Genomic DNA, 13,139 nt, shown 5'->3' on the forward strand with positions numbered 1-13,139 from the left:
ACGAAATTGGACCATTATCTCTCATCCACACATCCAAATGTTCGATAATATGATATCTCATTCTCTTTTCAATCAATTCAACAGAAATATTATTTCTTTGTTTTAAAAACTTTTCCACATTCATCTTATCTTCCTCTTCATGAATAATCAAATCAATATAAAACTCTGATCCATTCACATTATTATTCAAGAGCAAAGCTTCCATCATTGGAAGTCTATCATTCATTAATTCACAAAGAATTCACAACATGATCACTTACTGCACTTGATGGAAAGGACTATATCTGATTGGTTCTTCTGGACAAACCTTGAATGCAAATTCATAATTATTCTCCTTTGTGGTTGGGCCTAATTAAAGTGTAAAGTTAGTGTCATTCGGAAGTTGATGATCACTTACCAAGAGCCATCCAAATACTTTCGTGATGTTCAAATTCACCTATTTTCATAATAGAATTCATTTGTTTCATCATGGAATGTCCACCAAACAGAAAAAAACAATTAAATCTATCGACACATTGAAAATGTTTGTGGAAACGTACCTGGGAAAACGAAGGACATTTTTTTGAAATTGTTTAAACTCCTGTTGTGAATCCTTGGGAGGATAACACTCCGTTAATGTATGCACTCTCAGAGTTGATATAATTTAATAAATACTTATTGCCAATTTTGTTTTGAGTAAACAATTCAAAATGTTACAATTTCTCTTAACATTAGACTAATCTGTTCTACTGATTCTAATCAGGTGAAGAACCTTTATGTTTCAGGTGCAGAACTTTCTCAATACAATCAACTATTTCGAATACCATCGAATGTATGTCAATATCGAATGTGAAAAATGCAAAATGATCTCAAACAAACACCTCCAGCCTGATTATTCCATTAGTTTTTCTTTCCACTTACACAAAGGATCACCAAGGGTTGATCTATTAGTTTTCTTCTTTTAAAGGTTGTTATCAATTTCCAAAGTCCGTCCGTTCTCCATTCTGTGTGGCGAGGTTTTTTAAGATTTTGCCTTAAAAAAAATGAACAATTCAAAATCTTCAATGATTTCATTCGGGGCAGCAATTGTCTCGATGATAGCAGTCACATTGATGATGCTATCAATAGCCTCTGCCTTCTCGGTAAAGAGTGATATCGATTATCGTACAGTATTGTCTGATTATGTGAAGGGAAATAATCAATACTTTAAATATCAATTGAAGGGTACTTATGATAATGATTATGGAAAATTCATAATCTTCAACATGACCAGTGTAAAGTGGTTGGATGAGAAGGAGCTTGGGAATAGCTGCTATTGGTTCCACTTGGTCGAAATTGCCATTCCAAAGAAGATTAAGCAACAATCAAATGTGTTGATGTTGGTTGCTGGTGGATCTCAAAAGGAGATTGCACCAACAAGTGATAATGAATTAATGAAAATGGCTGCCAGTACTCAATCTATTGTTGCATCTATTCATCAAATTCCAAATCAACCTTTGGTTTTCAATTCTGATCCAACAAGACAACAAAGAATTGAAGATGAAATTCTTGCCTATGCTTGGGCAAAATTCATGCAAAACACAACTCAAACTGGGTGGATTCCAAGATTACCTATGGTTAAGGCAACCATGTTGGCAATGGATGTTGTTCAAGAATATTTGAGAACTACCTTATCAATTAATGTAATGAATTTCCATGTTGCAGGAGCAAGTAAGAGAGGTTGGACCACTAATTTGGTAGGTGTTGTTGATAAGAGAGTTAGAAGTATCATGCCAATCGTTATTCCAGTAATGAAAACTAGAGATATTCTTGGTAAGTTAACAAAACTATATTAGTTAATGACCCTATTGTAAAATATAGAACATTCTTACAATTCGCTTTGCACATGGCCAGAAGCAATGGGTGATTATGTTAAAGAAGGTATCACTACAAAATTAAACTCTAAAGAATTCCATCAACTGACAACAGTTATAGATCCTTTCGAATATAATGATATTTTGGCAACAATCAACAAGTATTTCATTTATGCCACTGGTGATCAATTCTTCCTTTGCGATCTTAGTCAATTCTCTTATCCATACCTTAAGGGAGGTGACCAACTCAAACATTTAAGATATGTTCCAAATACTGATCACTCTTTGGATGGATCTGATGCCCAAGTTTCTGCTTTAGCTTATTACTTTAGTTTGGCCAACAAGCTTCCACTTCCAGTTTACAATTTTACAGCAGTTTCTGATAGGACTGGCGTTTCTGTTGGTGTCAAGGTAATGAGCCCGATTCCACCATCTGCTGTCCTGTTGTGGGAAGCTCGTGCTCCACAAAGAGATTTCAGACTTCAAACCATTGGAAAAGCATGGAAACCAAGACCACTCCAATTGTCTAAAGATGGTAGTGTTTCAGTTCACCTGGATAATCCAGCCACTGGCTATTATGCTGCCTTTGTTGAATTAACATTTGATTATTTAGGAACACAAATTCCTCTCAAGTTTACAACATCAGTTTATGTTCTTCCTGATATTTTGCCATGTAAATACCATAATAAAGTTTAAGATGTGAATAAGTTTGATGTAAATCTAGCAATCTGCTGATCGGCCAGTAAGAAAATGATGACAGATTTCAAATAGGAATATATTACAATTCTTCCAGTATTATAATCTCACAATTATAATCTCAACGACAAAAACATTCTCCATTAAATGTCAAAAATCATTAACAGAAAACTCACTTATTAAAAAAATGCATAGCTCCAAACTCATTATTGCTGTCTTATTGATGGTTATTGCCTCATGTGTTGTCGTTTCTTCTAGATCTCTCCCATACAGAGGACAAAGCATTGTTGACTTTATTAACTCTCTCCAACTCGATGAGGAAAATGAAGAACTCGCTGACACCTTCTCTTTTGATTCAGGTGATGATATTGCTAGTGAAGCTATTAGAAGATATGGACGTGTTGCTACTGCAGGTGGTCATTGTGCTCGTGCTGTTAGAGAATCTATTGAAGGTGCTTTGGACATTTCCTTGCAAAGAACTGAAAGTGCTAAGAATTATGGACCTTCCTTGTTGGCTGCTGGTTTCCAAGTTGTTTCTGGACCTGCTCAAGATGGTGATGTTGCCATTTTCCAAGCTATCCCAAACCATCCTCATGGCCACATTCAAATCAAAACACCAATTGGTTGGGTTTCTGATTTCAAGCAAAGAGATCAATATCCAGGTCCAAGCTACAGAAGTATCAGTGCTCCATTCAAATTGTACAGATATACTGATTAATTGGCCACTTATCACTTGCAACTTGTAGTGTGCTGAATAAACACATTCTCAGTGTTTTTTAACATGCAAGAAAGACTTTCAAACATTTATTTATTTACACAAAGATATCACATTGGCCTAGACATTATATTTTACAATAACTATTCATCATCATCTGACAAGTCGACAGCAGCACTCTCAGTCTTTTTTCTCTTTTCTTCTTCTTGTCTCTTAATTTCCTTTCTGATTTTGAAAGTAAGGGATGGGCTTTCCACAAGGTCTGCTTCAGTAATTCTTGATTCCCTACAACCAATAATAGGACATTCGAAAAATCCCCCTCCAGTTCTCAATTTTTGGAAAGCCACTGTCTTTTCGTATACGTGTTTACATTTCTTTGATTGAATAGGTTCTTGTAAATTAGAACCAGTCCATGGACATGTTGTTTTAATAGTAACTTGTGACAATTGAATATCATCATCATCGTCACCTTCCTGGTTCCAATCCAATTCTGCTGTTGGGTCGTGCACTTGCATGATAGAGAGTTTGAAATTTTGGTATTCCTCCACTTTCTTGATTGACTGATCATCATATTCCTTCTCAGTATTTGTTTTGATATTATTATCATAAAATTGTGACACTGTTCTTAAATCCTATTCAATTAATAATAATTTAGATAATAAATATTGTTGTTAATTATTGATTAAATTGTTATTAAATTCTACTACGTACAATTCCAGGAGATTCCAATATTTGTTGAAGTGTAGCCGTATGACCTTTTGTCATTCGGAGTAAATCCAAATAATCCCTAACAATAGAATCAATTTGTTCAACTTGTATTTTGTTACGTTCATATTCGGGATCGTCAGGCAAAGATGATCCTTCAATATCTTTTGCCAGCGTTGTCAATAATTCTATATTTTCCAGCATGGTTGTAGTATTTTCATTGTGTGCTTTTTGCAAGGGTTTAATTTCCAACTGCACAAGCCTAAATGCGCCTCCTTGATGTTGACTTGAAGACATTTTTTGTGTGATGGAAATTAATTCTTCTTTAATTTTTAGGAAAAATTTTTGAAAATTTAGCGCCAAAACTTTTAAAAAAACACAAAACTTTGCTTTATCACGAATGAGAATGTTTAATTACGAACATTAATTGTCTATCGGAATCAAGAGATGGAATGGCTTTGATAGTTTGCTTATTGTGCAATGGAAGTATCCGTAATGGTAACTCTATTATGCTCTTCAGCAATAGGTTCTTTGATACCTAATCCTGCCTTAATATATGAAGTGATGAGAGCCATCATTGATCCTTGTTTGACGTCCCAATATTCTATATTCATATGAAATTAATTGTTAATTAATCGAAATAATAGAAATGATACAAACCTGCATGATGAATATCACAAACTAGAAGAGTTAAATTAGGATCGTTCAATCCCTTTGGGAAGTAAATCTCACAATATTGATTCCATAACTCTCTCATAAGCTCCTTATTGGTTTCATCTGATTTGCAATTACAACTCAATGAAACATAGGTATGATTGCTTGGATCAGAGAAACTCAAATTGACTTGATGGTCAGTATTGATTTCCTTACACTTCCAAGAGTCTTTACCACTGAAAAAGTACAAACGTTGTCTCTTGAAATCATCCTCTCTAATGATAGCATTCATTGGACGAGAGTGAATGTAATTATGACCCATATTATCTTTGGTACATGTTGATAACATGCAAAATTGAATATCCTTGATAAGAGTTCTCAATTTTTCAATACCTTGTTGTTCAGACATTTGTTTTTTTAAATTGTATATATCCTGATTGGTTTGTCCATCTTCTTAATCGAATTTGGAGTATTTATCGATTTGTGCATTTTCCAAAATTGTTAAATGGTTTTATTAATCTCAATCCAAAATTCTCAATAATATTTACAATATGAAGAAAGTATGAAGGAAGAAGTATTTACACATTTCTTGCATTTTCGAGAGAGGAAAATAATTGTTCCAAATCATCAGGATTTGGTAATGAATAAGAATCCAACATTTCAGAAATTTGAGCACTCCTAGAAGATGAAGGGAAAATTCTACTAGTATACGTTGACTGATTATCGGCTTCCAAATAATTATTATCATTATTATTTACAGAAGATGATGGAGGTGGTGTTTGGTGTCTATTTTCATGTAATCCAATTGAGTGAATATTTGGATACACGTTTTGGTGAACTACTGGAGTTGTGAAAAAAGAGGGTTGAGGTGGCAAGACTGGTTGAAATTCTGGTGAATTGAAACTCAATCCAAATGGTGTTGACTGAGTTGGAAACTTGTTTCCACTGTTGTGTGAATTGAATGGAGCGACAGCATTAAGCGGGATGTATGGTGAAGTGTTTCTCATGGCCACTATCTGTTGCATAAATGGATTATGAAAAGATGGATTTGGTTGAGTAGAGGAATTATTTTCACCGCTAACCTTTGTAAAGGTAGTTTGAGGGGAACAGTTTTGAAAGGATATTTGTGAAGAGGGAATGGTTTGACCAAATGAGATGAGTTGTGAATTGTTCAAACCTGGTGATTTCACTTGTTGAAACATTAAATAACCAGAGTTGACAGTGGATTGTGAGGAATTTGAGGAAGTAGAGTTGTGACTCATTTCACTGTTTGTTGAAGAGGTAGAACTTTGAGAGCAGGCTGAGGAAATTGAAGGAGAGGAAACATTGTTGAAAGGATTGTTACCCGAATACAATTGTGAAGGAGTGGATGGTGAAATTCGTGTGTGAGGAGATGTGCTAGTGGATGATGAACAAGTTGACTGATTGGTATTTGTGTTGGAATTACATGTTCGAGGAAGAATTTTCATGTTGAGTGAGTTTTTTCTTTGCTCTTGCAATGTTTTCAATCTTTCTTCTCTTGTGGTCTTTCGTTTAATTTGTTCAACACATTGAATTCCATTCTTGATGCATCTAGAGCAAGACCTTTGTTCACCACAAGATCTATCACATCTTGCATGTGCTTTATGACAAGCAACACAAGCCACTGTACAATGATGATGACAATAATTTCAGTTCATGAGGATTAAAAAGGAATTAGCAAAAATCTTACCTTTTTTACTCTTCTTTTTTTTAATACCATTGTGGTCTGTGTTTGTATGAGGAGATGAGTCATTAGATTCACTACTATTTGATTTATCATCACGACGATTTGCAACACCCTTATGATCAACACCTTGAGAGTGATTGGTGTGGATATTAGAGTGCATTCTTTTTTTTCTGGTTATTGAAAGAAATTCAACCTCTTTCACAGGATTGACTAATCATTTTCTTCTCGTTAGTGTGGGAATTTTCTAATAATAAAATTATGATATGCAGGAGTTTGACTGACACGATGATATCGGAGGGTATTTGCTCTTATCACAGTGGCTTATTTTCGATACGAAACATGACGATTTTGATGAAAGCAAAGGAGATTGTTGCCAGAAAGAATAGACACTAACCATAAGGAATTAAAACCAATAGTTTCTCCAAGCCAACTTCTAATTGCGAAGGAGAAACGTTTCGATTGTGTTGAGAGATAAGTTGCTCTAGATCCTTCCGCAAATACTTCTAATTTACTGTCTCCGGAAGCAAGGTGTCATTGTTTGTAATTACTTTTTGTGGATAGAATTAACCTGTTTTTCGTATCGTGATTTAGTAAAGAGAGAAAGTATCATGGAGTTCTCATGTTGTTGAAAAATTATTCGAAAGACTATTCGAGAAATGTTTCGTCACCACCTGCCTTTAAGAAGATGAATATTATTTTCCAATAATATGATAAATACCGTATGAGAGTTTTTTAAGGTTCACTTAGGTCAAAATCATTTCGTTGTGATATGCTCATGTTGAGAGTGAACACATCTCATTCAAGTCGTCAATCATGTTGTATTTGTGTAAATCGTAGTGTTCTTTTACAACTTTTATTTACACCAAACTACAGTTTTCATCTGGTCAATACTTTTGAAAATGTTGATTATCCTTGTTTGGTGTTTAGCCCTAGTTCGTATTTATTACAATAAAATACCACTAGAAATATGCTTATGTGCTTATCCACTTGTTCAAAGTCATGTGATGTAGTAATTCATATTCGAATAAGATTGGCAGACTGGACTACAAACAAAAAAATGTTCGCCTCAAGGAGAATAGCTGTTGTTGGTGTTGGTGAGGAAAAATCAAGTTTGATGACCTTAATCGAACAAGAACACGGAACGGTTACTTCAAGTGTTTCTAGCACTACTCACATGTTAATCACAATGAACAAGAAATTGGTAGCAGCAAAGAATGCGTTGAAGTATAACATTCCGATATTCAGTGTTGATGAATTTAAACAAAAGTACTTCAAAAACATGTGATTGTTAATACGTTTGATTTATTTTACCTTCATTATAGTGAAGAGGAAATCCCAAATAAGAACAAGAGAAAAGCTGACCCAAGTGTAACGGATATAGCAGAAGACTTGACAATGCGTACCCCAAATAAACAACTTTCAGAGTCTACTACTATTGTTCAAAGATTCGAAACTCCAACCAAATTTTTTAGTTCTTTGGGCCTTAGTCCCCAACCGATTTGATTCGTCCAAACAGATAGCTCAAGCACTCTTAGAACAGAAAACCTACCCAAAGGGAATGCTTCCAGTTTTGAGTCAACATTTTGGAAGTGGCAAAACAGCACTTGTTGCAAACTTCCGTGGTGTTTTGGAACAACAAGAATACATCAATGATGATACTTATTTTGATAAATTGATGAAAGCAGCTTTGGTGAGACTTGACATGACTACTATTGATCAATTTGTACCTTTAACAACAAACCTTACTACTGGAATAATTCGTACTCATTTAGTGGCGAGCATTTCTGAAGCACTGGCTAAATTGAGAGAGAACAATCCTAATACTCTTAATCTTGAAAAAAGCTATAGTACAATATTAGAACTATCATCCACTCAACAAAATTCCCTTGTTGCAAAACAACTCGAAGATTCGCCTAGTATTTTTTCATTTCTCCAAGCATGGTCTCTCAACAACATCTATTCCTTACTTGTATTTTTTGATGAATTGGGATCTCTTGAAAATCCACGGATCCACTCATGCAATTTTGGAATGATATTGCAAATTTAATCGGCCAAGAAAAAAATATTCACAATATATTCATAATTGTGGCCGGAAAATCTGCCACCTTAGCTCAATTAGGTAGGCAAGAACATGGAAGACTCGTATCGCCTACACCAGCTACACATATTGTTCTTGATATGCTTTCTATTGAGTTTGTTATCGAATTAATAGAAAAGTTTAACCCTGACATATCTCTCATAAGGAAATCTCCGAACAAAATTAAGGAGTTTGCACAGATTACAAAATCAAGAATTTTTGTTCCTAAAAGAATTGAAGCTATTATACTGGGAAAGGAAGCATTTGATACATTCTTTACAATAGAGGACAAGAACATGTTGGACAGATTATCTTCAAATGAGCTGCCCAATATTGATTACTTGAAAAATTTCTCCCAATCAATCAGTTGCATTCAGAGGCACCATTGGAATGGCGTTAATTTAAATTGATTTATTGTAATGTTACTTGGAGTATTCGATGAGTTTAGTAATACACAAGTTATGAGAATTTGACAACTGTTAGAACAATTGCAATTTTTGGGAGAACACTTCGTTACTGATTGTGGTGGTTCTTCAAATCGAATATAATTCTTGTGAAACGTTTCAAAATTGTGTTGTCCTTTGGCTGAGATTGCTTGATTGTTGATTATTTTCTAATGAATTCTCTGACACCATTGAAAGCGTGGAAAGTTACGAAATTATTGCTTGTCGACAAAATAGTAAAGAACTGTTATGCATGTGAAAAACACATTTCAAGTCGCGAACCATGTTGTTGTTTTGCAAAATAAATGTTCTATTACAATTTCGATGATCATCAAACTACTGTTTGTATCTTCTTAGTATGCCTTATCAAATGGAGTTGACCAATTGAGATCCAACCAAATTACTTCTCTCATTACAACATTGTACAAAAAAAATTACAACAACATTCATACCACCATCACTAGCAAAAAAGGGTAGTTTGAATTTTCAGTCTTCTGACCCACACGCACTTTTTGATTCTTGCAAGACATCATCTTCCACAAAATTAGCGCCTAATTTTTTTGGTAAAGCTGAAAAAAATATTTTTGTCAAGATTTGGATTTAATTTTTGTTGTATTCAATAAGCATCATCACCAGCAATAGACTGAACATCAAGAGTTTTTTGTCAACACTAAACTTTTGTCCATCATTGATATTGTTTAAATAGGATTGTAGATAATCAACTGTTTTAAAGATCCGATATTGTGATTGAGAAACAAATTCACACAATCAGCATCAACATCAATTAATTTATTATTTAAATAATTATTATTGGAGTACTAGTAACACAATATGCCATTATTTGGAATACCTAAAAAGCCACTACAAAAAAGAGGATTAGGTCAGGCCCAAGATAAACAATGGCCATCCAATAAGCCTGTTTTTCATATTCCAATCACCGATGAGGTTTTTGATGATTATGAGTAAGTAGTGATGATCACATAGACTTGACCATATTTACAACTTACAATAGGGATTATGTCAATAGGCAAATAATGTATAAACTTCAAATTTGGAGTTGTCAATACACAGGAAGAGAAAACATGACATATGAACAAGCATTGGAATCAGAAAAAGAACACAAACAACAAGATTTGTTTAAATATTATCCTAGATATATTCTTCGTCATATTTGTTATATGGTACATAATTGTAGAAAGGGTGAAACTTTCCAAGAATTAGCACATAGAATGGCCAAGTTTTTTGAGTATAACTTCATAGAGGGTGAGGAACTTTACTGTGAGTTGGACACAACGTAAGTATTTTCAATTATTCACTCCGAATCAAATATTGTTATTGTTGATAGTATTTCTGTTGTTTTAAAAAGAATACTTCTCAAGAAACTTCACTATTATTTGAATGATCCAAATTTTCCTCCTTTTTCTGCACCTTTGTATATAACAGATGCTGATAGTCATCAAATTGAAGTTTTTCATCAAACAAAACCACAGGAACATCATTATGATTACGATTTACTGAACATGGGATATGGTACACAAGGAAAACTTTACGAAGTTGAAGTTGTTTCAAATAATTCTACTTTTGAAAACAAAATCATTGTTGTGTACTACACTGTATTACTCAGAAAACAGAGCTCTCTAATCGAATCTGTTGATAAGATTATGAGATGGTTACATGAATATACCTTTTTGGATGAGGATGGAATGATTTTATTGAAACCTGAATTATTGGAATATTTCAAACTTGAACCAAGAGCTGCAGCACAATGCGAAGTTAAATCAAAATATCAAAAGAAAATTGATGAAGAAATGTATGATATTGAGAGATTTAAGCATGGAAGAATCAAGTCTTTGTATGATTTAAAGTATCATCATGTTGATAAGTTCGGAAGGCTTATGTCTGATATCAAGGAAATCGAATCATCGCTCAAAGGCATTCCTGTTGCAGAGCCATCACATTCTTCATCAACAAATGGTAGTAATATTCAAAACAGTCATTCAACAAATGGTATTGTTGTTGAACATTATGAACAGCCAAGTGCCCCTGTTGTACAACAAATTAATCCATTACTATTACCAAAGAAGGATGGAACCATACTAGATGAATATATTGCGGATAGAGAACCTCAAAAATCTGATGAAAACTTTCCAAAGTTCCATTATGATTTCATTATCAAAACTCCAGAATGTATTCCTGATGCTTTAAACATATTTAATTTCCTTTTTTCTTTTAGAGGACCTCTCAAATTGGATCCATTTACTTTTGACGAATTCCAAAATGCTTTAGAATGTAAAGATGAAAACAATCCACTATTAAGATCAACTTTACAACATGGTAAGAAACAAGGATCAAAGAATGATTAATCTCCCTTCAAGAAAATTAGTCATCAATAGAGATGCAACTGTATACATTGCTCAAACCATTCCAGTTATTCCTCTCCGTGAATATTGGAAAGTGTTCATGCCTCACGAAATAATTAATATTAAAAAGGAAGAAGTTATCAAACAAGTACCTGAAGTTAAGCAAGAACAAGAAGAAGTTAAACAAGAAGAGCCTAAATCTGAATCAAATGGAAATAGTGCTGCAGAGCCAACTATTATTGAAGATGACAAGGATGTTGAAATGAAAGAAAGTGTAAAGGTAGAAACAACACCATCATCTGAACCAACAACAGCAACAACAACAGATGAGCAACAACAACCTGCTGAACCTGCTGAGGTCAATCAAGTCAAGGAAGAAAATAATGAAACAACTAACCAAGAAGTGAAAACTGAAGAAATTAAGGAGGAGGAACCAACTGCACAAAGTAATAATAATATGGTAGATGAAGATGTAAAGCAGGTAAAGAGTGTTGTTGAAAGAGCAATGGAATTCATCAAGAGTGATGCCTATGATGATAATGAAATTGACTTTTTCAAACACTTGGATTCCGATGTTAAAGTATATATTTTAAGCAAGCTAACAGAACAATGCATTTTGACAGCCACTATCAGAGAATTTACAGATGAAAATATTGAACACATGAAAAAGTTGAAGAGACAAAAGAATTTGGAAAATACTGAAGATATTGAAAAATCAAAAGAAGAAACTGAAGAGGCAAAGAAACTAACTGCTGAAGAATTGAAATCAAGAAGGAATAAGAGAGAGAAAGTCTATCAAGATTTACTTTCCCTTCATGCAATTAGAGCCAAACCTCTAGGATATGACAGACGGTTCAATCGTTATTGGTTCTTCCCAACTTTTGTTGGTGTACTTTTTGTTGAACCATGTTCTCCATTCAGACTTGTTGTAAACAACGGTGTTGCTGATCCAGTGGAAACAAGACATTGGGGATATTTATGTACAAAGAAAGAGATTGAAACTTTAATTTCCACCTTAGATCCAAGGGGATTCCGCGAAAAGAAACTTCTCTCAAATTTAAATAAGTATAGAAGAGAAATAATAGATCAAATCACTCTGAGAAATTCTGCCATTAATCCAGAAATGGTAGCCGAAGATGTACCATTAAGCACAGCTCAAACGACTGAATCTGTCCCATCATCAAATGGAGGAGAATCAAAGACAGAAGTAGCCTCGTCCTCCTCAACTACAGACAATGAAATGAAAGATGAAGCACCAATTACTAAACCTGAACAAACTCCTGAAACATCCAATGTACCTTCAATTGTTATTGATGATGTTTCTACAGATTCTCCATCAAAGAAGAGAAAACATACAGATGACAATGTATCTGACATTAGTGAAGTGTCATCTAGTTCACAACAACCTAAGAGAACTAAATTAGATACAACCCTCGAAGAAATTGCAACTAAGTATCCTACGAAATTCAAACCAAGCATAGAGTCTTTCCAACCAACTTCATTCCTCAAATATCGAAATAGTCAGGAAGAAGTTATTCCTGCAGACTCTGAATGTTTCCTTCCAGACGAAGATGAGGAAGAAGATTAAATAAAAAATGAAAACTTTAGTGTTGCTCGGAATTTGTTTGTGCTTTTTAATGATAATAGCACCATCATCATTAAATGCTCAACAAGGACCAATTGATAAATATCGAGTTGAATTTTCAGTGGATCAGGGAAATACTTGGAAGGAACGTGGATTTATTGTATATGATGCTAGTAGTAGAAATCGTTTACAATTTCGTCCAACACTTACCAATGATGCCAAATGGTCAGGTGATGTTATTAAAACCATCTCCGATAGAATTTTAAAGAAGAAGACAGAATCTTTAATTTATCAAATTCGTGTTACTACTTTAAAGGATGATTCACAAATTGTGGCCTCAATTTCAATGGTTGGTATTAATAAT

At 34.0% G+C, this 13,139-nt stretch overlaps 6 protein-coding genes across 6 annotated transcripts; 3 read left to right on the top strand and 3 right to left on the bottom strand.

The window, feature by feature from the left end:
• Nucleotides 1–1,022: 1,022 nt before the first annotated feature.
• NAEGRDRAFT_68242 (uncharacterized protein) lies at nt 1,023–2,528 on the top strand (the record flags this gene model as incomplete). The annotated part of the gene is made up of 2 exons (XM_002676507.1): nt 1,023–1,791; nt 1,840–2,528. The coding sequence occupies 2 exons, from the start codon at nt 1,023–1,025 to the stop codon at nt 2,526–2,528; spliced, it is 1,458 nt and encodes a 485-aa protein (XP_002676553.1).
• Nucleotides 2,529–2,715: 187 nt separating this feature from the next.
• Nucleotides 2,716–3,246, top strand: NAEGRDRAFT_68243 (uncharacterized protein; the record flags this gene model as incomplete). The annotated part of the gene is made up of 1 exon (XM_002676508.1): nt 2,716–3,246. One exon carries the CDS (start codon nt 2,716–2,718, stop codon nt 3,244–3,246), a length of 531 nt encoding a protein of 176 aa, XP_002676554.1.
• A 140-nt stretch (nt 3,247–3,386) lies between these two features.
• NAEGRDRAFT_49519 (uncharacterized protein) lies at nt 3,387–4,245 on the bottom strand (the record flags this gene model as incomplete). Its single annotated transcript, XM_002676603.1, has 2 exons — nt 3,387–3,875; nt 3,955–4,245. The coding sequence occupies 2 exons, from the start codon at nt 4,243–4,245 to the stop codon at nt 3,387–3,389; spliced, it is 780 nt and encodes a 259-aa protein (XP_002676649.1).
• A 173-nt stretch (nt 4,246–4,418) lies between these two features.
• On the bottom strand, nt 4,419–5,011 carry NAEGRDRAFT_68245 (uncharacterized protein; the record flags this gene model as incomplete). The annotated part of the gene is made up of 2 exons (XM_002676604.1): nt 4,419–4,552; nt 4,609–5,011. 2 exons carry the CDS (start codon nt 5,009–5,011, stop codon nt 4,419–4,421), a joined length of 537 nt encoding a protein of 178 aa, XP_002676650.1.
• Nucleotides 5,012–5,094: 83 nt separating this feature from the next.
• On the bottom strand, nt 5,095–6,470 carry NAEGRDRAFT_58208 (uncharacterized protein; the record flags this gene model as incomplete). The annotated part of the gene is made up of 2 exons (XM_002676605.1): nt 5,095–6,247; nt 6,314–6,470. The coding sequence occupies 2 exons, from the start codon at nt 6,468–6,470 to the stop codon at nt 5,181–5,183; spliced, it is 1,224 nt and encodes a 407-aa protein (XP_002676651.1). The 3' UTR covers nt 5,095–5,180.
• A 2,935-nt stretch (nt 6,471–9,405) lies between these two features.
• NAEGRDRAFT_58209 (uncharacterized protein) lies at nt 9,406–10,346 on the top strand (the record flags this gene model as incomplete). Its single annotated transcript, XM_002676509.1, has 3 exons — nt 9,406–9,792; nt 9,843–10,124; nt 10,176–10,346. Coding segments are annotated over exons 1-3 (582 nt in total), but the record flags the coding sequence as incomplete, so codon positions are not given.
• Between the last annotated feature and the right edge of the window lie 2,793 nt (nt 10,347–13,139).

This window comes from Naegleria gruberi, assembly GCF_000004985.1.
Source record: "Naegleria gruberi genomic scaffold NAEGRscaffold_27, whole genome shotgun sequence".
Lineage (NCBI taxonomy): Eukaryota > Heterolobosea > Eutetramitea > Acrasida > Naegleriidae > Naegleria > Naegleria gruberi.